The 24,728-nt window shown below is 37.6% G+C and overlaps 2 protein-coding genes across 3 annotated transcripts in view; one reads left to right on the top strand and one right to left on the bottom strand.

The window, feature by feature from the left end:
• The first annotated feature begins 1,084 nt into the window (after positions 1-1,084).
• LOC125469491 (disease resistance protein RPV1-like) overlaps positions 1,085-24,728 on the top strand; it is an 85,222-nt gene continuing 61,578 nt past the window's right edge. Inside the window, exon 1 of the mRNA XM_048566872.1 lies at positions 1,085-1,686. Coding sequence (XP_048422829.1) covers positions 1,175-1,686 — 512 coding nt within the window. The 5' untranslated portion in view covers positions 1,085-1,174. The remainder of the gene's footprint in view (positions 1,687-24,728) is intronic.
• Positions 6,909-8,872, bottom strand: LOC125469508 (major centromere autoantigen B-like). 2 transcript variants are annotated; one of them, XR_007251794.1, is made up of 4 exons: positions 8,665-8,872; positions 8,308-8,572; positions 7,316-7,400; positions 6,909-7,192 (listed from the first exon to the last, which is right to left on the bottom strand). XR_007251794.1 is itself a non-coding variant. In XM_048566901.1 (4 exons), exons 1-3 carry the CDS (start codon positions 8,734-8,736, stop codon positions 7,364-7,366), a joined length of 297 nt encoding a protein of 98 aa, XP_048422858.1. In that variant the 5' UTR covers positions 8,737-8,870; the 3' UTR covers positions 6,909-7,192; positions 7,316-7,363. The 2 variants fall into 2 exon arrangements, 1 of the variants encoding a protein (XP_048422858.1); XM_048566901.1 differs by having other exon boundaries at positions 8,385-8,572; positions 8,665-8,870.

Here is a 24,728-nt window from a genome sequence, read left to right as displayed (position 1 = left end):
GTAGTGAACATTCTCCGTGGCTCCAAATGACAGGTTACAGTTACTTAATTTTAATTATGTGGGTTCTTAGTTGGTTAATCATTTGACTGAGAATGCTGTACTCTACTACATCAATGTAACAATTATTTTGGTCCCTGCTAATTGTCTTTCTAAGATTTAGTTTAATAGTTTGATCTATTTATCCCCCTTCACCTATCTACAGAATATCCAATGAAATTTATTTGAAGCTGCAACATCTCTTATCACATAACACCATGGCGTCATCTCCACGCTTGCAGCAAAGACGGTACCAGAAAAATCAAAGCAGGTCCCACAAGAAAAAACTGTGAAAAAGACTACAAGTGATGCATTTTCCACTGGAAATGAGCATCAACAAAGTAATGCAGGATAGAGACATGGAAGTATGGGAATATGGTTTGAACTTTCTGTTGTTTAAATTTTGGTAAGAAAAGCAAATTTAAACAGCTCCACATGGCAACGGAACGCAAAGTAAGGGGGTTTAACATTTGATGTTATCTTGACTGAGCTTCTAGATTCAATCTAATTGGATATGATTATTTTTTTTCCGTACCTTTTGTAGTTGAATTACTCCAAACTATAATGCAGTTTACACTTCAACTTATATTCTCATTTTAAATACTCTGTTTGCAGCTATGGAAACAAGTATTATTGTTGTGGCGGTATTGAATTGACAAAACAGTTTGCAGGTGGAATGGAAATTGCAAGATAAATGTTAAAAGTAAAATGGAATGTGTAAATATCATACCTCTTCTTTTATCACGCATTTTATACACAACTTAATTATGTTTTATTTCCTTTCTATTTGCAACTATAGGTGCAATTTTATTTTTAGGACTCTGCCACTAGCAGCCAGCCATGACTTAAAAGAAAAGCTTTATGGGTCAATGCATGGGAACACGACCCATTTTATAATTGTCTGTGAATCTTCCTGGAAGTAGATAGGAAGGACCCCATACAACCTTTTGTTTTAATCTCTGCCACTAGCGGTCGGCCATGATTTAAAGAAAGAATTTCATGTGAACAACCCTTTTTATAATTGTTTGTAAATTTTCCAGAAGATAGGAATAACCCAATTAAATATCCCCTGCACAGAGTCATTTGCATTGCATCTAGCAAAGACCAGTTTTTTTGGTTTGAACATCAATCCACATTAATGGCTCTCGTGACAACATCTCAAGGAACCTCCTCTGATTCCAAAAAATTTCGGGGTTATCGCTACGACGTGTTCTTGAGCTTCAGAGGCGAAGACACCCGCAAGACGTTTACCGACCACCTCTACACAGCCTTGAACAACGCAGGATTTCTCACGTTCCGAGACGACGATGAACTTGAGAGAGGAGAAGATATAAGGCCAGGACTGCAGAAAGCGATCCAGCTGTCACGAACTTCTGTTGTTGTGTTTTCAGAAGATTACGCATCATCCAGATGGTGCCTTGATGAGCTTGTGATGATCCTTGAACGCAAGAGGCCTCCCTCGGACCATGTAGTTTTACCAGTCTTCTACCATGTCGATCCGTCCCATGTGAGGAAGCAGACAGAAAGTATTGGAAAAGCATTTGCAAGACACCAGAAATCTCAATCGCCGGAAAAGGTGAAGGGATGGAGGAAGGCACTTGCAGAGGTTGCAGATCTAGCAGGCGTGGTCTTACAAAATCAAGCTGATGGGTAACTTTCATTTTCTCCATTTGTCTTCTCTTTCTTGAGTCAAATTGATATATGATCTGTAGCGACCTTGATTTATATACTAACAATATTAGAGAGACTAAATTTAGAAGAAAAATTAATGAAACGTACTTCAAAACTTTACATTTTAACAAAAAAAAAAAAAATATCTAATAATTTTATTTAATCATAAGAACAAAAAGATAAAAATAAAAAATAAAAAACATAAAATATAAACACGTGTTCCTAAGACGCATTAAATTTCATAAACAGTGTATTAAGTTTTATAAATAGTGTAGTACTATTAAGTTTTATAAACAGTGTAGTACTATTAATTTTCATAAACAGTGTAGTATTAATTTTCATAAACAGTGTAGTATTAATTTTCATAAACAATGTAGTACCATTAAGTTTCATAAACAGTATAATGCCGTTAAGTTTCATAAATAGTATAGTACCATTAAGTTTCTTAAACAATATAGTACTGTTAAGTTTCATAAACAATGTAAAGTTTCATAAACAATGTAATATTTTTCATAAATAATGTAATAAGTTTCATAAACAGTGTAGTAAGTTTCATAAAATAGTAAGTGTGAGAACAGTCACTATTTTATTTTTTAGTTTTTTTTAATATTAAAATTATGTCTTTTTCATTAAAATTTATGTTATTTTATTCTTTTTATTAAAGTTAAGGGTTTCATTAAATGTTTTTTTATTAAATAAAGTTATAGCATAGTTTTTGGTTAAAATGAGTTTAGCTCAAGCTCTTTTCATGAAAGTTCCCAAATTTAGAAACATAATTTGCAAACTAAATGATGTGTCAAAAATGAATAGGTTTATCAACGCTTAAATAATAAATTAATCATTAACTTTCATGTCCTTTAGTTTCTAAAATTTTATCTACAAATTTGGTTTACCTGAAATTTTTCTTTTGTCAATTTACGCATATAAATATATTTAAAACATGTAAATCGTGTGTAGCACATCGTGATTCAAAAAATACATTATGCACGCGTGTGAGCGCGCATAAAGGCTAGTCGAACTCAAAGCCACCTATCCCCTTTTAACCCAAAATGTTGGCAGCTTCCCTGAAGTGAAATCTTAATTGGGCAGCTTTACTCCACTAAAAACTTTATAATTGTTTAGGTGTAATAACCACAAGTGCTAAATTACTTAACAAAAACACATATAACGTACCAGACACTAGAGAGAAAACATCTACCACTTTCCAATTGAAAAAAGGAAAAAACTAGTCACATTAAGATGGTTTATTACACATGAAAGGTTTGATTTATTTTTTATGTTGTTTGCAAATTATTAGGTACGAGTCAAAGTTTATCAAGAAAATTGTTAAAGTGATTGGAGACAAGTTAAGTCGCACACTATTGAGTGTTGAACCAAAATTGATTGGAAACCAATTTCAAGTCGAACGCATCAATTTGTGGTTACAAGATGGATCAAGTGATGTTGGTATACTTCTTGTGTATGGCATGTCTGGAGTAGGGAAGACAACCATTGCAAAACAAGTTTACAATTCAAATTTTACAAGCTTTGAAGGAAGTAGTTTCATTGAAAATATCAAAGAAAGAGCAGATCGACCAAATGGCTTAGTTCAAATACAAATGCAACTTCTTTCTGATATTTTGATCGGTAGAAAAGTGGAAATACATACTGTTAGTGAGGGAATAATTAAGATTGAAAGCGCCATAAGCTCTAGAAAAGTTCTACTTGTCCTTGATGATGTGGACCATATGGACCAATTAGATGCAGTACTAAAAATGAAAGATCGGTTTTATCCCGGAAGTAAGATACTTATAACAACTAGGCGTGAAAGATTGCTAAGAGCACATCAAGTTACAAAGGTGTACAAAGTTGAAACTTTGAATTACAATGAATCACTGGAGCTTTTCAGTTGGCATGCATTTGGCCAGAACCGTCCCATAGAAAATTACATGGAGCATTCAAAAATGGTAGTGCAACATAGCGGTGGACTTCCATTAGCTCTAAAAGTTTTGGGTTCTTCTTTATCAGGGGAAAGTATAGATGTATGGGAAAGTGCATTGGAGAAGTTAAAAGTTATCCCTAATGGTGAAATCATGAATAAACTAAGAATAAGTTATGACAATTTACAAGATGACCATGACCAGAAATTATTCCTCCACATTGCTTGTTTCCTAATAGGAAGGGACAAAAACTACACTGTTAGAATACTCGATGGATGTGATTTCTGTACAATTGTTGGCATTCAAAATCTCATTGATAGATGCTTGGTGACAATTGATGGATACAACAACGTGCAAATGCATGACATGATCCGTGACATGGGAAGAGAAATTGTTCGCCTGAATCAGAAGAGTCTGGAAAACGTAGTAGATTATGGCGCCATAAGGATTCTTTTGAAGTACTGAGGGAAAAGAATGTAAGAAACATGCCTTTTATGTCTATATATGTATTTCTCCTTGTGAAAATTATCCATAATAATGTTTTAACTTTTTCTTTTCTTTTCTGTTAGGGTACACAAACAATTCAAGGTCTTGCCTTGGATATGCGTATGCATCTTGCAAACGGACCAATAAACACAAATGAGACCGTCTTGGAAACCAATGCATTTGAAAGGATGCGCAATTTACAACTACTCCATCTTAGTCATGTACGACTGGATGGATGTTATGCAAATTTCCCTACAAGATTAAGATGGTTGTGTTGGCTTGAATTTCCATTGGATTCTATACCTGTTGATCTTCCTTTGGAGTGTCTAATTGTTCTTGAAATGCAACATAGTAGCTTAAGAGAAGTCTGGAAAGGAACAAAAGTATGTTACTTTATGCATTTCAATTCATTTTCCTTATTTTGTTAGTTTTTTATTTGTGGACTAACTCCATGTGTTAAAATGAACTCCTATGTTTTCTTTAATTCGATAACTAATTTCTTATGTTAGATACTTATTTCATTGTTTTTCTTCTTTTTCTTTTTTCCTTTGTTTCCACAGTTTCTTCCATCGTTGAAGATCCTTGACGTCAGCCATTCCCATTCCCTCACTGAAATCACGGACTTTTCACTTTGCCCTAGTCTAGAAGAATTGATTCTTGTTGATTGCACCAGCTTGATTGATGTTCATGAGTCCATTGGAAACTTGGAGAGATTCGTGTACTTGAATACGAAGGATTGCAAGAATCTTAGGATGCTTCCGAAGAACATGTGCATGCTTAAATCACTTGAAAAACTCATTTTATCTGGCTGCTCAAATCTTGAAGAGTTTCCAGTGGAGATGATGAAGAAGATGGTGTCTTTGAAAGTTCTTGAAATAGATGGAATTCCAATAAGTGAATTGTGGCCAGAAAGAAGCTCAACTATCTTGAGTTCTTTTCCATGCTCTTTGGTAGAGTTAAGTCTCAAGGGGTGCAATCTTTCTGATGATGCCTTTTGTAGGGATTTAAGTAGTCTATCCTCGTTGCGAAAACTAAAGTTAGGTGAGAATCCAATTTGCAGTCTGCCAGATTTCATCAAAGGTTTGAGGAGGCTCGATAAACTCTCTTTCAAGGGTTGTAATAGACTCGAATCGCTTGTGGGGTTGCCGAAAGTACACCAAAGGATGAGTATAGCCGGATGCATATCATTAACAAAAATAACACCTCTTTCCCCTGAGCCATTGTGTGCAATGTGCAAGGTGGATGACAACTGGAATCTAGTTGAGTGGCAGTACGATTACAAGTTAGAGCCTATTGATAGAGTTGATGTGGAAATGATCAAACTTTTGGGCTTGTGCAACTTGGAATCCATGCCTGCAATTCGAATGAAAAGCGTATTATTCTTATATCCAATAGTGAGTCCTGTCCAGGTGCGCCTCTCTCTCTCTCTCACTCTCTCTCTCTTTCTCTCTCTCTCTCTCTCTCTCTCTCTCATATCATGTATATAATGGGAAATAAATGACTTAGTAATGTTGTGATGATCATGGAAAATGCATAGGGACTCTATCAATTTGGTATATTCAGCACATTTTTTGTTGGGAATGAGGTTCCAGGCCGGTTCAGCTATAAAAGTACCAAGTCCTCCATATCTTTTAGTGTCCCTTTACTCCCTTCTAGTCATAGAATCCAAGGCTTGAACATCTTTGCTACCTATGCAAACAAGGAGAATTCTAATAATGATGATGAATGGAAAGCGGTTTCAAACATAATCAAAGTGAGTAACAAGAGCAAGGGTCTGAAGTGGATCTATGGCCCATTATTCTATGGTATCCCAGGTGACGGAGAAGATATGATATGGTTGAGCCATTGGAAGATGGAGAACGAAACAATATTACAATGTGGAGATCAAGTGGTGGTTTCAGTAATGACCGGACCAAATAAGTTGTTTCGGATAAAGGAGTTTGGTGTCGAGCTTATGCAAGAGCACCATAATAATATGATGATAACTACCCAACACAACACCAAATCAGATCCTAATGATCCATTTGTCATCGGTGGAGATTTGTCCATGTGGGAGCATATACCAGGAATATACTCCATTGGTTTCGGTGTCGAAATTGTTGAAGAGAGATGGTTTAATCGCCTCATCATGGACGCTGATGATGGAGACACAGGTATGTTGTGTTGTTGTATTGCAATGAATTATACTCCATCCAAACGCTTTCAAGTCTGTCTGTATTCAATTAAAAAACATAAAGTTTATGTTATTTGTATGTTTTTTTAGACAAAGAAGGGCAAGAGGATGAACCTGATTACACAATTGCAAGGACAAAAGCTGCGGCGGCTGCCAGTAACAACTGCGGCCTCAGAGGCTGGAAGGTGCTCCTCACAGCTGCCGGCTTATTTTTCACGCTTGCTCTAGTAGTTCGGTCATCCATCTCCCAGAAAAAGAAGCGACAGTAGTCCACAGGCCATCCATGAGTTTGTAATTTTATTCGATACAGACATCTTTGGGTTCCCTCCTTGTATGTTCAACATCATCAAATATTGCATAAATATAGCATAAAATACATCCAACATTAGCCATACTTAAGAATTTTTCTTCCCTGCCACTGATTGCATACAATCCTGTACTAGAGAAGATAAACAAATGGTTGTATGCTAGCAGTAAATAATTGAAAAAAAAATGATTTTAAACATACAAGGGAAGGACGTATCTTTAGTAATACCAGGCAAGAATCAATTAATCGAATTGGGGGAAAATATTTCTGTAAATGTCAAATTTACAGATATTAATTGTCATTTACAACAAAATCATACATCTTAAAGACTCGGCTCCCATTGAAAAATTGTGTAAATTACATAAATATCAGTGCAACAGATATTAGATTGAATAATATATCAAATAAATTAACAGCAGACAATTTCTTAGCCTGAGATTCAAGGACTATACAGCTGATTCAGCCTTGCATCGCTACTACACTACGGAAGCTGGTTTCTACTTCTTCAACCCGAACAAATTATTGAGGTCAGGAAGCATAGGAGAAATGACCATGGTCTCTGGACCCATGAAATTTACTATCTTCTCATACACATTATACCTGCAAAAGCATAATGCAATAAGCTTTAAACAATCTAGCCTAGTTTGCTCAACATATGCTCCAAGATATTCCAAAACAAAATCACAGCAGTTTCACATAGGGAACCGAAGAATCTATTGATACCTTATCTTGCGACTATTAGAGGCTCTTCTGTCAACAATCTTCCTCTTCTTAGCATGCAACTTTTTCAAGGAATAAAATGATGTCTCTGCGAATAATCAAATAGTGCAAAATCAGAATCAATAAACAAAAGAAGTTCAGGATCAATTAGGTTGTGATTGTTAGCAGGAATAACTGCTAGCTTGTTTCATTTTTGAAGTTACAAAAATATAAAAAATTGAAGAATAGAAGTTCGGGACCGATTAGGTTCCAAGCCATTGACTTCAATACAATGTCATTGACTTCAATAGCTGCAGATGCAGATTGTTTGAATGATCTCATGGCTCAGACTTAGTTACTTAAAGTTGGGACTGGCGTGACCCCAATGAGAACCAAGCACAGACTTCACTACAATTCAGCAGACCCAAAGCTGATGTGAGAAGATTTACATTAACAATTGAGTCGGTCCAAGCTCAACCTCGATGCTTTGTGTTTTGGGAAAAGCTTAGGCAAGGCTGAGCTCAATCCATTCTTCTTGATTAACACTCTTACACTCTTAATGATAACTTAGTACCAGCTTAATCTGACTAATTATAGTAACTGTTGTAGCGGAACTTTTCAAATTTGGGGAACCCTCGCAATCATATGAAATCGAGGAAACTTGAAGCATTTCCTTAAAGTTTGATTTGATAAAATTAAACTCTATCTCAGCTAATATTACAGTTATAAGCTAAACACACATTATGAGAATTTAAACGGTTATTAAAAACTACAAACACAAAATCTAATCCATGATTCCATGTGAACTTGAGAATGCTTTCTGAAGCAAGAATCTGAACTCAATAAACATCGATCAGACAATAATTCACTATATAAATAATTCACTATATAAATAATTTTTTTCAACTTTAAGGATTGGCATAAAAAGAAGCTTTAAACAAGGAGCAATAATTTGATGTTGAAAAACAAAACCTATTTCATGGATATTACAAGAGTTATTATTTTGAACAACGTACCCTTTGGTTCTTCACTGCTTGACCTTTAAGAAGATCTTTCTTTAAAAATAAAAGGATTGTGAAGAGAAGTCTCTTACTGCTCCTGATGACGAAGGTTCATGTATTTTTTCTCGAGTTCTTCCATCTCGGCATCTTTATTATCATTTTGCCCATCGCCATTTTCCTCTTCCCCAACTTCTTCTCCATCTTCTTCCTCATTTTCTGATTCTTCTTCCTTCTCCTCGCCGTCGTGCTCATCATCAAAGTCATCCTCTTCCTGCTCCATCTACATCACAAATCATCAATTAACAACAAAATCACCACAACAAACTGAATAATTACCGAAACCCAATAACAGAATTTACAAATCAAACTAACATTCAACTCATTGCTGTTGAAATCGCCATTGTCCCCGAACTCACTGTCACTGTCAAGAGCCTTCATCGCCATTCATCTCCATTGCTTTGATACAACTTCATTTCAAATATCCAAACCAATTTACGAATCCCAAACCTTTTGAAGCTGCAAGGAGAAAAAAGACGACAAGAGTTGAGAGTCACAAAGGAGGCTGAGAAGAAGCTGCAGAGTTTGGGTTTTGGGGCCGTTTCTTAAACCCAAACCTGTCTTCTAAAACAAGTCCCAAAATCTGTCAATTATTTTCCCCTTCCTAGACCAGAAAACTTTGGGCCCTTAAATAAGCTTCATGGGCTTGTTAGGCCAATATTAGATTGAGCCAAGCCCGTCTCATTTAATTAGTACTTTATTGCCCATTCTACGAGAACGACTTATTTACTACAATCTAGTGTTATTTCTTTTTATTTGTAAATGATAGATTTTAAGTTCAACTCATGTAAATAACTAATTCAATACTAAATTATGATGTTTGGCTCATTGTGCGGCTAGCTCGAACTTCATACCTATTAAAGAAATGATAAAGACTTGCCTAAAATAGGAGTGACAGATTGTCGGATGTATCCCAAGCCAATTTTATAAAAGTTTCCCTCCAATCTCTCAACTATGGTTAGATGTCTTTTATTTGTGGATTTGGAATACAATTGACCTAGTAAGCTTGTTTCATATTAATCTTTCTTGTGTTCAACACACATCATAGTTTTCATAAAGTGAGCACCACATATAGGGGTTGTAGACATGCTTGAAATAATTTGAATTAAGCTCAGCTTTTTAGTGAAATGAGTTGAGCTAAAAAAATTGCTAGACTCGCTAAAAAAAATGAGTCAACATAGAGTTTTGGTATTTTCAGCTCATAAAGCTAGTGAAGAGCTCATATCTTTGATGAGATAGCTCATATCTTTCACTAGAATTCTTTATATAGGACTGACTGGGCTCCTATTTTAAATTACAGGTCAATCACCAATTTTATGCATTTAAGTGGATCACCCTCAGCTAGTATTATATCCTTTTGGACTGTATGGACTGTCTGTTTTCAAGGCATGAAGTGAAAATAAATTTACCTTTTGGTTTTCGCCTCCTGAATTATCTGAGCAATTGATTACAATAATGTATGTAGTACATAGTATTCTTAAGCCCGAGGACTAAATTATTAATGTATACAAATTTTCTTATAAGAAAACTTTCTACATGTTTTCTCACTCTTCTTAGTTTATGATTGAATTTTATACTCCTTTCATTCATTAATTTATGAAATGGGTTGTTTTTCTTTTGTGATTTCAGTAGTTAGTCTTCAGTGACTGCACAATTTCATGGTTTTTTTACTATCTCGGAAGTAATTGATAGAGTTGGATGTGATTCGAGCAAGTTTTGCAGATATCCATTTTGTTTTGATTCGGGCACCTTCTACCAGACTGTACAAAACATTAAAAAATTATTTGATTGTGTTGTTATGTATTTCTTTTTTTATTTTTTATGGCAGTATCATTTTCTCAACAAAATAGAAATTACTTAAATAAATAAACTACTCAAGCAATGAATCTTCAATGAGAACTCCATATTTTCTCAGGTTGGACAAAACCAGCAGGTGTTTCTTCACAAAATTTACATGCCCATCTCTTAGATGGACATAAAGAACATCAATTGTGTGTCTCTTACTTTTTTTTGGTTTAACTATAAGTTATGATTTTTGATACCGTAATGAGTTTTTTCTCATAATGCATATGAAGACCTTTGACTCTGTTGGTTTTGTGTTTGAAGCCAGAAAAACTCATATGTTGCTTTTGCAGTTTGATTAGTAGTTGTTAATTAGAATTGGTTAATTCTTTTACTAAGAATTTGTTTTTACTCACTCTATTGGTTCTTCTTCATATAAGTATATAGAAATTGCATCATCAGACTAATTAGAATTAGTCAGCTTATGGGTGTGTTAACATGTTTAAGTCGTAGTACTTAAAACTCAAAATATGCTGGAGTATTTCTGTCATTAATTCGTATCGAGCTCAGTATTTCATAAGAGTTGAACATGAGAGCTTTGTGGAAAGGAATAAAATTAGACCATACCATTTTATGTATGTTTGATTACATTGCTTATAATAGTAATAATTACGTTTTATTCACATTGTAGCTCTCATGGAGTCCCCTGCACAAACATGTGTCAAGCCGAATAACAATGGACTGCAGATATCAAACAATGTGGCTCACAAAATTAAGCAGGAGATTTAGGATGGTCAGTTTGCGGATACACCCCATTTAATTTTCAAATTAATTTAGTAATTGTTTGTGAATGAATTCAATTAGAACTCACATTTCTGATTTTTTTTAATTCATTGGATTATTAAACCGTGTCATTATAACATAATCTCAGCTAATGTGACATCAATATATTTGCCTAATTTTAGGAATGGGAAGTGATTCTGGTGAACGAAGCTCTAGAGTTCAAGTTTGTACTTCTGATTCTCATAGGTTAGATGGATGGAGAAAATCAGCAGGAGCTTATTCACTGTCATACAAGGTATACTTGGGATCAAAATCTATTTTGTTATGCATTGGAAAGTGTTTTTGTTTTATGAGGCCACAACTTAACTTACAGATAACGCAATGGTCCATCTAATAATATCATGTGTTGTGATTGTTTTTATTTCAATCAGTTTACCTGCCCTTTTTAACCATTGAATAAGCTATGCTCAATTGAATGTATATAAAAGCCAAGCTGCTTATCTTATCGACCTCATTCACTCATGTATCCCTTTGTTCATTCATGACAATTGGTTCCCACTGCAACGTGTTGGCTTATTATCTAGTGGTCTTCTAAAACAAGTCCCAAAATCTGTCGATTATTTTCCCCTTCCTAGACCAAAAAACATTGGGGCCTTAAATAAGCTTCATGGGTCAGTTAGGCCAATATTAGATTGAGTCAAGCCCGTCTCATTTGATTAGTACTTGATTGCGCATTCCACGAGAGCGATTTATTTACTACAATCTAGTGACATTTCTCTTTATTTGTAAATGATAGATTTTAGGATCGACTCATGTAAATGACTAACTCAATACTAAATTATGATGTTTGGCTCATTATGTGGCTAGCCCGAACTCCATACCTATTAAAGAAACGATAAAGACTTGCCTAAAATAGGGATGACAGATTATCGGATGTATCCCAAGCCAATTTTATAACAATTTCCCTCCAATCTCTTAACTATGGCAAGATGTCTTTTATTTGTGGATTTGGAATACAATTGACCTTGCACGCTTGTTTCATATTAGTCTTTCTTGCATTCAACATAAAACATCATAGTTTTCATAAAGTGAGCACCACATATAGGGTTTATAGACATGCTCGAAATAATGTGAATTAAGCTCAGCTTTTTAGTGAAATGAGATACATAAGAATTACAGGGGAATCGCTTTGAGAGATTGTGAGGGGTGTAAGATACCAAAAACTAGGGGTTGCAAAAGCATAGGGGGGGTTCTTTTAACTAAAGAGGCTTTTCATACTAGTGAGATATCTTGGGTAACACCTGTTGTACTTTTATGCGCAAACAGAAGCGAATTTTAATAAAGTAACAATATCAACGTCATAGGTGAAAACTAAAACAAACAATCTCAAACTAACACAAGAGATTTACGTGGTTTGGCGTAAAGCTTACATCCACGAGCGAAGCATGACGAGGAATTTCACTAAACAAATGGAGATTACAAAAGAGTGTTTAAATTCTCACAACCCAAATCCCACAAATTACAAACCTTAAACCAAACGAGTAGAGAACCCAAACCAACGGAGAAGATTCTCCCAAATTGCTCTCTAACTCACAAACTCACAAATTGACTCTCACCAAATTGCCACACGAATGAGCCGCGCATTTTCCACGCACTCATGATTCCAAACAGTGACCTCCACCCCAAAACCCAATTAGAGAAAACTCTCTAAGCCATGGTGAGGCACACAAAATACACTAACCCTAAGGTCCTATTTATAGTGCATAGGACTTAGGTTACAATAAGAATCCTAATAGGAAGTAAAAACAAATCCTAATCAAATAGGTAATTAACAAAATCTCTCCACCAAGAAACCAACTAAGAAGTCAAAATCCAAACCCAAATAGGACACCAAAACCAAATAGGTAACACAAACCTAATTCTTTGCACCATCCTAATTTTGAGCCGTAAAACCCAACAACACTGAAAGTGGAGTTAGGCACGATTCGCTAAACCACTATAATTCTTTATGTTCTTATCCTGTGTTAACTTTTTGTTTGGTGTTTTAGTTGTTTATTTATTGTTCTTGTTTAGGTGATCATATGAGTTATCATAGTCCATTGAAAACAAGATTCTGAAGGACGCGTTTGTACAACAGCTCAAACTCTTTTCAATTCTCATTAAGTCGAGCCAAACATTAGTTCGAACTTGTTTCCAAATGAGTTGTGGCAAGCCAACTACACGTTGGAGGTCAGTTTACAACAAACGAATCAAGTTGGCCCGAGATGTGAATACGTTTATACCCTTATCCACACGATTGATATTAGACCCAATGGAACGTGGGGGTACTATGATTGATTATATGTTACAATTTACATAAGGAGTTGAATATGGTGAAGTATTAGTATTACCTCGAACGTGCAAATTCTTGAAATCCAACCTATCATTGAAGATCCCTGCCAAAATTGAAAAGATAGGTGCTAATAGACCAAAAGCTCATTCTTCGATAAAAGAGATCCTTAAACTCTACTTGTATTTAAGCTCCTTCTATGTTAGAAATACGCATTATTTGATATCCCGAACATTATCTTTAATAGGATATAAATAAAATAAAAAAAATGTAAAAATTCAAAATGCACATATATTTATATAAAATAACTAAGAATGAAATGTCGGTCATGTGATGATTATCAACATTTAGAGATTGATGGTTTAATTTAAATTTATCTATATATTATACGTGGTGATTATTGAGGATTAGACTTAGTTAACCTCGCTATATTTAATTAATTTAGTAGCTTTTCATTTACTTGGGACAAACAAAATAAACAAACAACAAACAAATCCCATGAAAAACAAAGACAAAACCAAATTATACATGGATCATAAAGGATGGACCACACCTTCCTCCTATCAGTGGAAGGGTAATGTTAAGGAAAGTTGATGATTAGATTATTATTTAAATGTTGATAAACGTGCTTATTTCTATTGGTGACACATTATTTAATTTATAAATTTAATCTCCTTAGAATTATTCAACTAACAATTGGACGGTTATATGACACTGCACCAAAACCGTACATATAACAATCGCTCTAATGACTATAATCTGTCATCTTGGATAAGAAACGAAATAAGAAGAAACATACAAATGTTTCGCACACGGTGATATTTATATTCCTAAAATCCCATCCACTAATCATATAAATTGGATTCCTTCAGAAATATAAGATACTGAACCGCCATATTTGATTCAAACAAATCTCTCATAAGGCCTGACCACTATAATCCACACCATCTAAAATGACAAAGATACAGAATGCACGCAAAGAAAGAGCCAGAACTACGTAACCAGTCAAATTCAAGTTCATTTCTATAACTCAAGATACTTACTTTTGTTCTCCGTTCGGAAAAATTCTCGACCGGTTTAACTGAAAACCCTCTAGTATACTCATGTGTACTCTATATTTGGTTAAAGAACTTCCAATAGTTTTAAGCACATTGAATCATGCAGCTACTACCAACCGTTAACGAGATCCGTGCTATATTCAGAAAACAAAGGTATACAAAACCACCTTCTAGCAAAACACAGTTCATTATCTACATAAATTTCAATTCAATAGATTACGTAAAATACTCGAAACCAAAATCAGATAGCATTCATAAGGTATACAAAACCACCTTCTAGCAAAACACAGTTCATTATCTACATAAATTTCAATTCAATAGATTACGTAAAATACTCGAAACCAAAATCAGATAGCATTCATAAGGTATAACTACTTACTTCATGAGAATGTCATAGTACTCGGGATCCAAAGAAGAAAACATTGCATCCACATTTTTGTAGCCATGATAGCTCTACGCACCATTATCCAATTTGCAGACTGCAAAACTCAAATTTGAAGCTCACTTCAGTTTAGATATCCCAATAAAACCCTAATAATCGAATCAAACCCCAACCACATCCAAGCAGAGCAGAAAAACTACCAAATTATCCTCGGCTACTAGAAATTTCCTTAGACTTTAAGGCTTAATACATGTTAATAAAAAATTTCCTAAGTGCATATTTTATCGGCAACATATCATGGTGGGAAAAAAATCAGCACATACCCTCAGAAAGTTATAATAGCTGAAGGAGAGGCCAGCAGAGAAATCTGGGGAGAGGCTCTTCTCCTTTATAAAAGGAAGTGCTTGGTACATAAGCCACTGGACGCTGATAAACGCATTTTATTAGGGTTTAATTTTTTTTATCTCCAACAACACTTTTTATTTTATCTAACTTTAAATATTTTATTACTAACAATTCAAACTCAACCAATTCATTTTCTAAAAGTGTCTTAATTATCTTCATTTTCTTTTGCTCAAGGTTTCACTAGTTTTATTATTTTGTTAATATTTAGCTGATAAACAGTTGCTTTGTAAATTATGGGACTTATAACAAAACACTTCCGGTAATATTCACTTTTAACGAAAAACCATATTTTTACTTTTTCCTAATATTATTCACTACACATTTATTTGTCATTCTTCATTAAAACTAAAGTTTTTTTAGACTTTTCGTTAGTTTTCCTATAAATTTAAAGAGTGACTGTTCATTTTGCTGTAATAGAAGCTATTTTATAGAGTTTGTTGGAGATGTGTTTTTTTTTTTTAAATCTGACTATTTAAAATAGAATTTTGTTATTTTACTGCATCTCCTGAAAAAATGCTCTTAGTAACTTAAAGTGAATTTGGCTTAAGTAGCTTGGTCTTTTTTAGAGGGGTGTTTTAATATAGAATCAATCAACTATAAGAAATGTTGGAAAAAAAACCTAATTATCCATGTCACCAACTCGAAGAATTTAAATTTTCATTTCTTTTTTTCTATTTTTCCCTTATTTACAAAATTAATTTCCTAATTTTATGCATTCTTTTACTCTTATAATTTGAATCAAAAGATATTAAAATAAAATCCATAATCTAATTTACCAAAATCTATTGTTTGGAAAAAAAAATTATATAAATATACAAATAAAAATATCCATAAAAAATTAAAAATACTTTATCAATAGGAACATTTTTAAACAGTAAAAATATCCCTCAAATAGTCAATAAAATTATAAAACACATATGCTTTGATCAATGTTGTTACGCTTATGTCTAAAAGAAACAACCAATGAAACTAAATAACAATTCAATATTAAACGATTTTGGTTCATATATACATGCTAAAATTCCAATTTCACTATGCAGTGATTTGCTTGTCTATTGATTTTTTATTTATTTATTCAATCGTATAACTCAAAATAATAGGATGAGTATTAAAGGAAAAACTGAATGTGAAAAATAGTTTATCTTTAAAAAAAATAATAAAAAATAAGAAATAATAATAATAATAATAATAATAATAAACCTTAAAATTTCATGTAGTTTGCATTGCTATTTGCCTTAGGTGCACCAAATTTGCTTTTGTTTCAATCATGACGCTGTCGTTTAAAATTTGGTGGTGTATTGGAGATGATTTGACACACATCTCATTATTCTTGGTTGAGTAACAATTTTCTTAGTTGGCATGAGGCTTCACTTTCAACTCAAATCACATACTGAAACTCAAATTGGTTATGCATTCCTGCTTTTCAATGAAACACCCCATTGTTTTATTTATTTATTTTTTTCTCCCAAGTCACGGGGACAAACACATAAAATTCCAGCCACTTACAATTATAGTTTTAAAAAATTCTCTCTTTTATATATCTAGATAATTATTGTTTTATTTTTATTTTTTTTTAGTTGTAGTTTTGGTTTAATTTGTCATTTTTGTGGTGATTAAGAATCCAGAGCTTCTGAGGTTTGATTATTTTCTATTTTTAACTTATCCTTGGGTAAGCACTTTTGACGAAATTATGTTTTTGCTCCGCTTTTCGGTATTTTTAGGCAATTGAAGTTGAATGTGGAGAAGGTTTTGACATATTTTGTGACAGCCCGTCCCGAATTAACATTTTCATATGTGTGAAGTGTGATTAATTACCCTAAATCTTTACTAAAGTTGGACGGTTTGCTTGATTGTGTGGAATGATTAAAGATAGGGCATTGTGCATACACGGGTTGCACGTTTCTTCTCCTTTTCCTTTTCCTTTCCGTGATTTCCTCAAACCCGTTTTTTCATTCTTCCTCTCTCCCCGTCAAGCTCTCTCTCTCTCCCTCACTCTCAAACACACGGCAACAACACCAATTCTTCAAAACTTCACGGATCGACGAAAATAAAATCACCATCTTCTTCGTTTCGACGATACGAGTCCAACCATACCAATTTCAGGTAAGAACTATAACGTTTTCAGGTCGAAAATACGAACTCCGGTTTAGATACTATTCATCAACTTTTTATTGGTTGATTTTTAGGACTTTTCAAGCTTATAGGAAGCTTCCTGAGGTCCTTAGGAGGCTTGGAGTAATTCGTTGGAAGTTTTTGGACGAAAAAACACGGAGAATGACAAGTTCAAAGTTTGGCCGGAGCTTTCGAGGCTTTTTCCGGCGAATCCACGGCGAGTTAGGGGTCGAGGCAGGTATGGATGTGTTCGTCTCGTCAATACCTTCATTTTGATATAAAGTACGTCGAAAATGGTTAAGAAATGAAGAAGTTATGACACTTTGAAGTTTACCCAGAAATTCCGGCAAAACACCCACCTCCAGTGAAACCAGTCCGGCGACGCGAGGAAGAAGACGCGCGCGTGGGCAGCGCGTCTACAGTGCGCGTGAGGGCGCCTGAGAGCCCCAAATTGAGTTCTAAAAATTGTCACGTGTTCGTGACGTCGTGTAGATCACCGTGGTATATTCACACACCCAAATTGAGCAATGTATGAGAAGCTATTTTGAACGGAAGGTTATGTGCTTTAAAGTTAACGTTTTTATAGTTATTTCGCATATAAGTGACACGTATCCCGAGGACGAGTGTGCACACTCGAGGCAGGGGGGCTACGACCCTTCCACATACCAGTGAGTGGGCTTTTGTTTTCCGTATATACCTATATACATATTAATTCCCAGAAATTAGTATAAATGCTTCGTTATATGCCATTCCTTTATATAATTGGTGGTTATGCATGATTAGTGACATGTACGTTTAATTATATATTCAATTATGCATATGTCATATCTATATATGTTGGTGCTGTGGAGGCATAGGTAAGTGCCATGTAAGCGTTATTTAACGATTGCATTAAATAGTGGTTAGAGATGCTTAGAGAGCTCATAACCTGTACCCCTGGTGTTAGTGCTCCCGCCCAGAGTAGGGCACAGTCCTTCACGTGTTGTTCACCTCCCGCACCACACGCTCAGCTTGAATTCAAGTTAGGTGCACAGTCTTGTCGTACAGACCACTATAGGTGGTTCTGACTCGTAGGTGACCCGTGATTATTCGCACAGCCCTCACGTGATCGTAGCACTAGAGCGTTCATATGTATTACACCCAGGCTTGTCATACAGACCACCATAGGTGGTTCCGACTCGTGGGCAGGTTTGGTTGTTGAGATTGAGATTTAAGCTCTAGATTCAGCCGTACAGGTCACTTTAGGTGACTCCGGCTGCCAGAGATGAGTTATTGACACGTTTTATACCTGAGCACTTGCATATTATTATGAGGAATTGAGCATGATGGCATATCCTTGAGATTATTTGGCATATTTATACCTACGTATATATGTTTATTTTCTGGGAAGTATACAGGTTTTACGGCGAGGGGTTAGAATGTATTTTTGTGAAATGGTTTTCAAAGAATTTGTTTTTGCCCACTCACGCTTTTGTTTTATGCCTCTCCAGGTTCTAGTAGCTTAGCGGGTTCGGTGGTTTTCCCAAAGGACGTCCCGGCATTTCTGACAGACACTCACCTATGTAGGGTCACCTTCGGGTGCACTATTGTTGTATCGTTTATTTTGGACTGATGTAGGCTTTAAGCTCTGAATTCAGCGTCTCACTTACGCTAGCACTCGTATTGTCACATTTTGTATGCTAGTTTTAAATTATTCGTACTTTTATATTACTGTTTTTTTTAGCTTCCGCACTGTGCACATGGCTACGTCACTTCCACTTGACGGCCAGCATGCCCTGATCTCGGTTGGGGTGTGTCAGTTTGGTATCAGAGCCTAGGTTTGGCAGTCCTGTGTCTTTTGTGAGTACTCTAATGGTTTTGGTGTCTTCTGTCAGAATTATGCCGCCTCGTCGGGAACCACGTCGCTCGGATGAGCCTAGTTTCCCCGATATCGCTCAGCTGGGGGAAGTTATTGCTACCGCTATCCAGACAGTTATTCGCCCTCCCCAGAGGACTCCTCTGGAGACTATGTACAATCTGAAATTGGATAAGTTCCTCGGCCATGAAGGGCACGAGGAAGCAGAGCGTTGGTTAGAGCGTATTGAGAAGACTTTCCGAGTATTGAATAATCAGGGGAATCTTCCGGTTGAGAGATGGGTCGAGACGACCTCATGGTTTTTGGGTACGGAGTCTGCATCCTGGTGGGAGCAAGAGCTTCGCCGGTTGACGCCAGCCGAGAAGACTGATTGGAATGTTTTCATTAGGTTATTCAAGAGGAGATTTGTGCCCCCTGAGTACATCGATCGCAAGAAACATGAATTCACTGAGTTGAAACAGCGGAAGATGACTGCGAACGAGTACTATCGGAAGTTCACCAACTTATCTCGCTATCACCCTGAGATTGCTAGTAATCCAGCAGAGATGCTTCGTCGTTTTCGCATTGGCACTAAGAAGAAGTGGCGTTCGATGTCGACCTCCACTCATTGTGATACTTATCAGGAGTTCTACGAGGTTTTGCTGAGAGTTGAGGACTCTGAGAACATGACGAGCGAGAGTGATGACGATGAGAAGAATGGTAATCAGAAGAAAGATGTCAAGGGTAAAGGTCAAGCATCGTTCGGGCCTCGTCAGACTCAAAACTTCAAGAGGGGTGGTAATAGCTCTAGTTCTTCTAGTGGTGGTTTCAGTGCCACTAGTCAGGGACGAGGAGGTAGATTTACTGGTGGCGCTCGAGGCCAGAGACAGGGTGATGGTGGCCGAGGTAGGGCCCCATTTTGTCGAAGGTGTAATAATCGGCACACTAGCGAGTGTAGGCGGGGCAGTAGTGGTTGTTTTACTTGCGAGCAGATGGGACATCGAGCCGCACAATGTCCTCAGAGTCAGCAGCAGAGACCGCAGCAGACTTTCCTGCCACCACCTGCCCCTATCCAGCAGATTCAAGGCCCGACTAGTCATGGACAGGCAGGTCGGGGTGGTGCCTACCACTACCAGGGTGATGCTGTTCCTTATGCCCCGGGACAGTATCAGTATCCTCAGGACCCCTATTCCCAGGGTGGTTACCCTCAGTATTCTAGTGGCTACATGCCGTATCCTCCAGTTTCAGCCGTCAATTCTCAGTGGTATCAGGGAGGACAGTTTCAGCCGGGAGAGATTGCTACTAGTAGTGCTGGGTCTTCGAGACAGACAGGTCAGCCCAGTCAGGGGCGTGGTACGCAGGGTCGCGGTACTCAGGCGAGCAGAGGTCGTGGCGGACGGCAGCAGGGCCAGGGGCGTATTCACAACATTTCTCTGCAGGATGTTCAAAACAACCCGGATCTGATCATGGGTACGTTAAATATTCTTGGTTATTTTGCTAGAGTCTTAATTGATTGCGGAGCTACACATTCTGTGATTTCTCATACATTTCCTCAAGTGACGCAACCTCGCCCCACACCTCTAGGGTATGATTTAGAGTTCGCTATGCCTAGAGGAGAGAGATGTGTTGTAGATTGTGTGTACCCAGGGTGTCCAGTGATAGTTGAGGGTGTGGTTATGCCAGCTGATCTTATCCCGTTAGATATTGTTGATTTCGATGTGATTTTGGGCGCGGATTGGTTGTACCTCAATCGTGCCAATATTGATTGTTACGGGAACATAATTACATTTCGTCGTCCTGGACTACCTGTGGTTACTTTCGTTGGTGAGCAGAGTGGGGTGAGACATGGCGTTATCTCTGCTGTGAGAGCGAAAAAGTTGCTGACTAAAGGTTGTCAGGGGTACTTAGCCCATGTGGTGTTGGATGAGGCTCCTCCTAGTAGTGTTGAGGATGTGAGGGTAGTCCGACACTTTCCAGATGTTTTCCCCGAGGATTTGCCTGGTTTACCACCAGATCGAGACATGGAGTTTACTATTGAGTTACTTCCAGGTACTAATCATATTTCTTTGACTCCTTATCGTATGACACCTGCTGAATTAAGGGAATTGAAGGTGCAGCTGCAGGAATTAGTGGATAAGGGTTTTATTCAGCCTAGTACTTCTCCGTGGGGAGCTCCAGTATTGTTTGTGAGGAAGAAAGACGGAACTTTGAGGCTGTGTATTGATTACAGGCAATTGAATCGGGTGACGATTAAAAACCGTTATCCGTTGCCTCGTATCGATGATTTGTTTGATCAGCTTAGAGGTGCTTGTGTGTTCTCTAAGATTGACTTGAGGTCTGGGTACTATCAGCTGAAGATTAGTAGGGATGACGTCCCTAAGACGGCGTTCAGGACTCGTTATGGTCATTACGAGTTTCTGGTTATGCCATTTGGGTTGACAAATGCACCAGCAGCTTTTATGGATTTAATGAATCGGGTGTTCCAGCCTTACTTGGATAGATTTGTCATTGTTTTTATCGACGATATACTGGTGTATTCTAAGTCGAAGGCGGAGCATGTTCGACATCTTACTTTGGTGCTGAAAAGGTTGAGGGAACATCAATTATATGCTAAGTTTAGCAAGTGCCAGTTTTGGCTAAACCAAGTAGCGTTTCTGGAGCATGTTATTTCTGCTCAGGGTATTCTGGTTGATCCTCAGAAAGTTGCGGCGGTGGAGAATTGGGAGCAACCGCGAACCGTCACCGAGGTGAGAAGTTTCCTTGGGTTGGCGGGGTATTATTGGAGATTTGTTAAGGATTTCTCTAGGATTGCCTTACCTTTGACGAGATTGACGAGGAAGGACGTTAAATTTGAGTGGGATGATAAGTGTGAGCAGAGTTTTCAGCAGTTGAAACATTGTCTCATGCATGCACCTGTTCTGGCACTCCCGGACGATAGTGGTGATTTCGAGGTTTATAGCGATGCTTCCTTGAATGGTCTGGGATGTGTGTTGATGCAGCATGATAGGGTGATTACTTATGCTTCACGTCAGTTAAAACCCCATGAATTGAATTACCCTACTCATGATTTGGAGTTGGCTGCTATCATTTTTGCGTTGAAGTTGTGGAGACACTACCTTTATGGGAAGAAGTGCAGGATCTTGACTAATCATAAGAGTCTCCAATACCTTTTTACTCAGAAGGAACTTAATCTTCGTCAGCGGAGGTGGATGAAGTTGCTCAGCGATTACGACTGCACGATTGATTATCACCCTGGTCGTGCGAATGTAGTTGCTGATGCACTTAGCCGGAAGTCTCAAGGCCGCATAAATACGTTGTACGCAAGTCGTATTCCTCTTTTGGCGGACTTGCGTGCTACGGGAGTGAGGTTAGAAGCAGAAGATCGAGATGTGGCTTTACTTGCTAATTTTCAAGTTAGGCCCATCTTAGTTGATCGGGTGCTTGCAGCTCAAGTAGCTGATGAGCAGACTCAAGAATTAATCCAAGCTCGAGAACAAGGAAGGAGGAGAGACCTCAGGGTACGTGAATCAGATGGCATGTTGATGCAAGAGGGAAGAATGTTCGTGCCAAATGTTGTGGATTTGAAGAAGGAAATTCTTGATGAAGCACATATCTTGGCTTACGCCATGCATCCAGGAGCTACTAAAATGTATCATACCATTCGACCGTTCTATTATTGGCCGGGTATGAAGAGGGAGATAGCCGAGTATGTGAGTAGGTGTGTCATTTGTCAGCAGGTTAAGGCAGAAAGGAAGAAGCCGTTTGGGTTGTTGCAGCCGCTTCCCGTTTCCGAGTGGAAATGGGAAAATATCACCATGGATTTCGTGTACAAGCTTCCGCGTACGCATAATGGTTTTGATGGCATTTGGGTGATTGTTGATCGACTCACTAAGTCCGCACATTTTATTCCAGTGAGAGAGAAGTATTCTTTGAGTCGTTTAGCGGAGTTGTTTATCTCGAAGGTTGAGAAATATCATGGTGTCCCGGTGAGTATTGTCTCGGATCGTGATCCACGGTTCACATCTAAGTTTTGGGTAGCTTTTCAAGAAGTTTTGGGTACGAGACTACTCTACAGCACGGCGTATCATCCTCAGACAGACAGGCAGTCCGAGAGGACTGTTCAGACTTTGGAGGATATGTTGCGAACTTCGGTGTTGCAATTTGGTGATGCTTGGCACCAGCGGTTGGATTTGATGGAATTTGCCTATAATAATAGTTTTCATTCGAGTATTGGCATGGCGCCATTTGAGGCATTGTATGGTAGAGCTTGCCGCACACCGTTGTGTTGGTCAGAGGTCAGAGAAAGAGTTTTAGTGGGTCCGGAGATTGTTGAGGAGACTACTCAGAACGTTCAGGTAATCAAGACTAACCTGAAAGCAGCCCAGGACAGGCAGAAGAGTTTAGCGGATCGGTATGCTACGGACAGAACGTACGAGGTTGGAGATTGGGTATTTCTAAAGCTTTCGCCATGGAGAGGTGTAGTGAGATTTGGGAAGAAAGGCAAGTTGAGTCCCCGGTACATCGAACCATACATGGTCACGGAGCGAGTTGGTGAGGTAGCTTACAGGTTGGAGTTGCCTCTGGAGCTAGCCAGGGTGCATAACGTTTTTCATGTGTCTATGCTCCAACATTATGTTGCTGATCCATCTCACGTGATACCTCCTCAACCGTTAGAAATTAATCCAGATTTGACGTATGACGAGGAACCAGTGACGATCATCGATTGGAAAGAGAAGGTTCTGAGGAACAAAACGGTGAATTTAGTGAAAGTTTTGTGGAGGAATCATTCAGTCGAGGAAGCGACGTGGGAGACAGAAGATCGGATGAGGGATTTGTATCCTAGATTATTCTTTAGCTACTAGGGGTTGTTATTTGGTTGTTTTGAATTTCGGGATGAAATTCTATTAAGGTGGGTAGGTTGTGACAGCCCGTCCCGAATTAACATTTTCATATGTGTGAAGTGTGATTAATTACCCTAAATCTTTACTAAAGTTGGACGGTTTGTTTGATTGTGTGGAATGATTAAAGACAAGGCACTGTGCATACACGGGTTGCACGTTTCTTCTCCTTTTCCTTTTCCTTTCCGTGATTTCCTCAAACCTGTTTTTTCATTCTTCCTCTCTCCCCGTCAAGCTCTCTCTCTCTCCCTCACACTCAAACACACGGCAACAACACCAATTCTTCAAAACTTCACGGATCAACGAAAATAAAATCACCATCTTCTTCGTTTCGACGATACGAGTCCAACCATACCAATTTCAGGTAAGAACTATAACGTTTTCAGGTCGAAAATACGAACTCCGGTTTAGGTATTATTCATCAACTTTTTATTGGTTGATTTTTAGGACTTTTCAAGCTTATAGGAAGCTTCTTGAGGTCCTTAGGAGGCTTGGAGTAATTCGTTGGAAGTTTTTGGACGAAAAAACACGGAGAACGACAAGTTCAAAGTTTGGCCGGAGCTTTTGAGGCTTTTTCCGGCGAATCCACAGCGAGTTAGGGGTCGAGGCAGGTATGGATGTGTTCGTCTCGTCAATACCTTCATTTTGATATAAAGTACGTCGAAAATGGTTAAGAAATGAAGAAGTTATGACACTTTGAAGTTTACCCAGAAATTCCGGCAAAACACCCACCTCCGGCAAAACCACTCCGGCGACGCTAGGAAAAAGACGCGCGCGTGGGCAGCGCGTCTACAGT

This window comes from the organism of the source record quoted next, unplaced genomic scaffold, assembly GCF_019419815.1.
Source record: "Pyrus x bretschneideri cultivar Hongxiangsu unplaced genomic scaffold, Pyrus_bretschneideri_v1 Contig43, whole genome shotgun sequence".
Lineage (NCBI taxonomy): Eukaryota > Viridiplantae > Streptophyta > Magnoliopsida > Rosales > Rosaceae > Pyrus > Pyrus x bretschneideri.
The sequence above is the reverse complement of the archived record's forward strand: the minus strand, read 5'-3'. Positions and strand labels throughout refer to the sequence as shown.

Excerpts from the sequence above, each read along its gene's own strand:
- LOC125469508 (XM_048566901.1), bottom strand. The coding sequence starts at position 8,736 with ATGGCGATGAAGGCTCTTGACAGTGACAGTGAGTTCGGGGACAATGGC. Across the intron at positions 8,573-8,664 it reads TCAACAGCAATGAGTTGAAT|ATGGAGCAGGAAGAGGATGA; the intron begins GTTAGTTTGATT and ends TTTGTGATGTAG. Across the intron at positions 7,401-8,384 it reads AACCTTCGTCATCAGGAGCA|AGACATCATTTTATTCCTTG; the intron begins GTAAGAGACTTC and ends GATTATTCGCAG.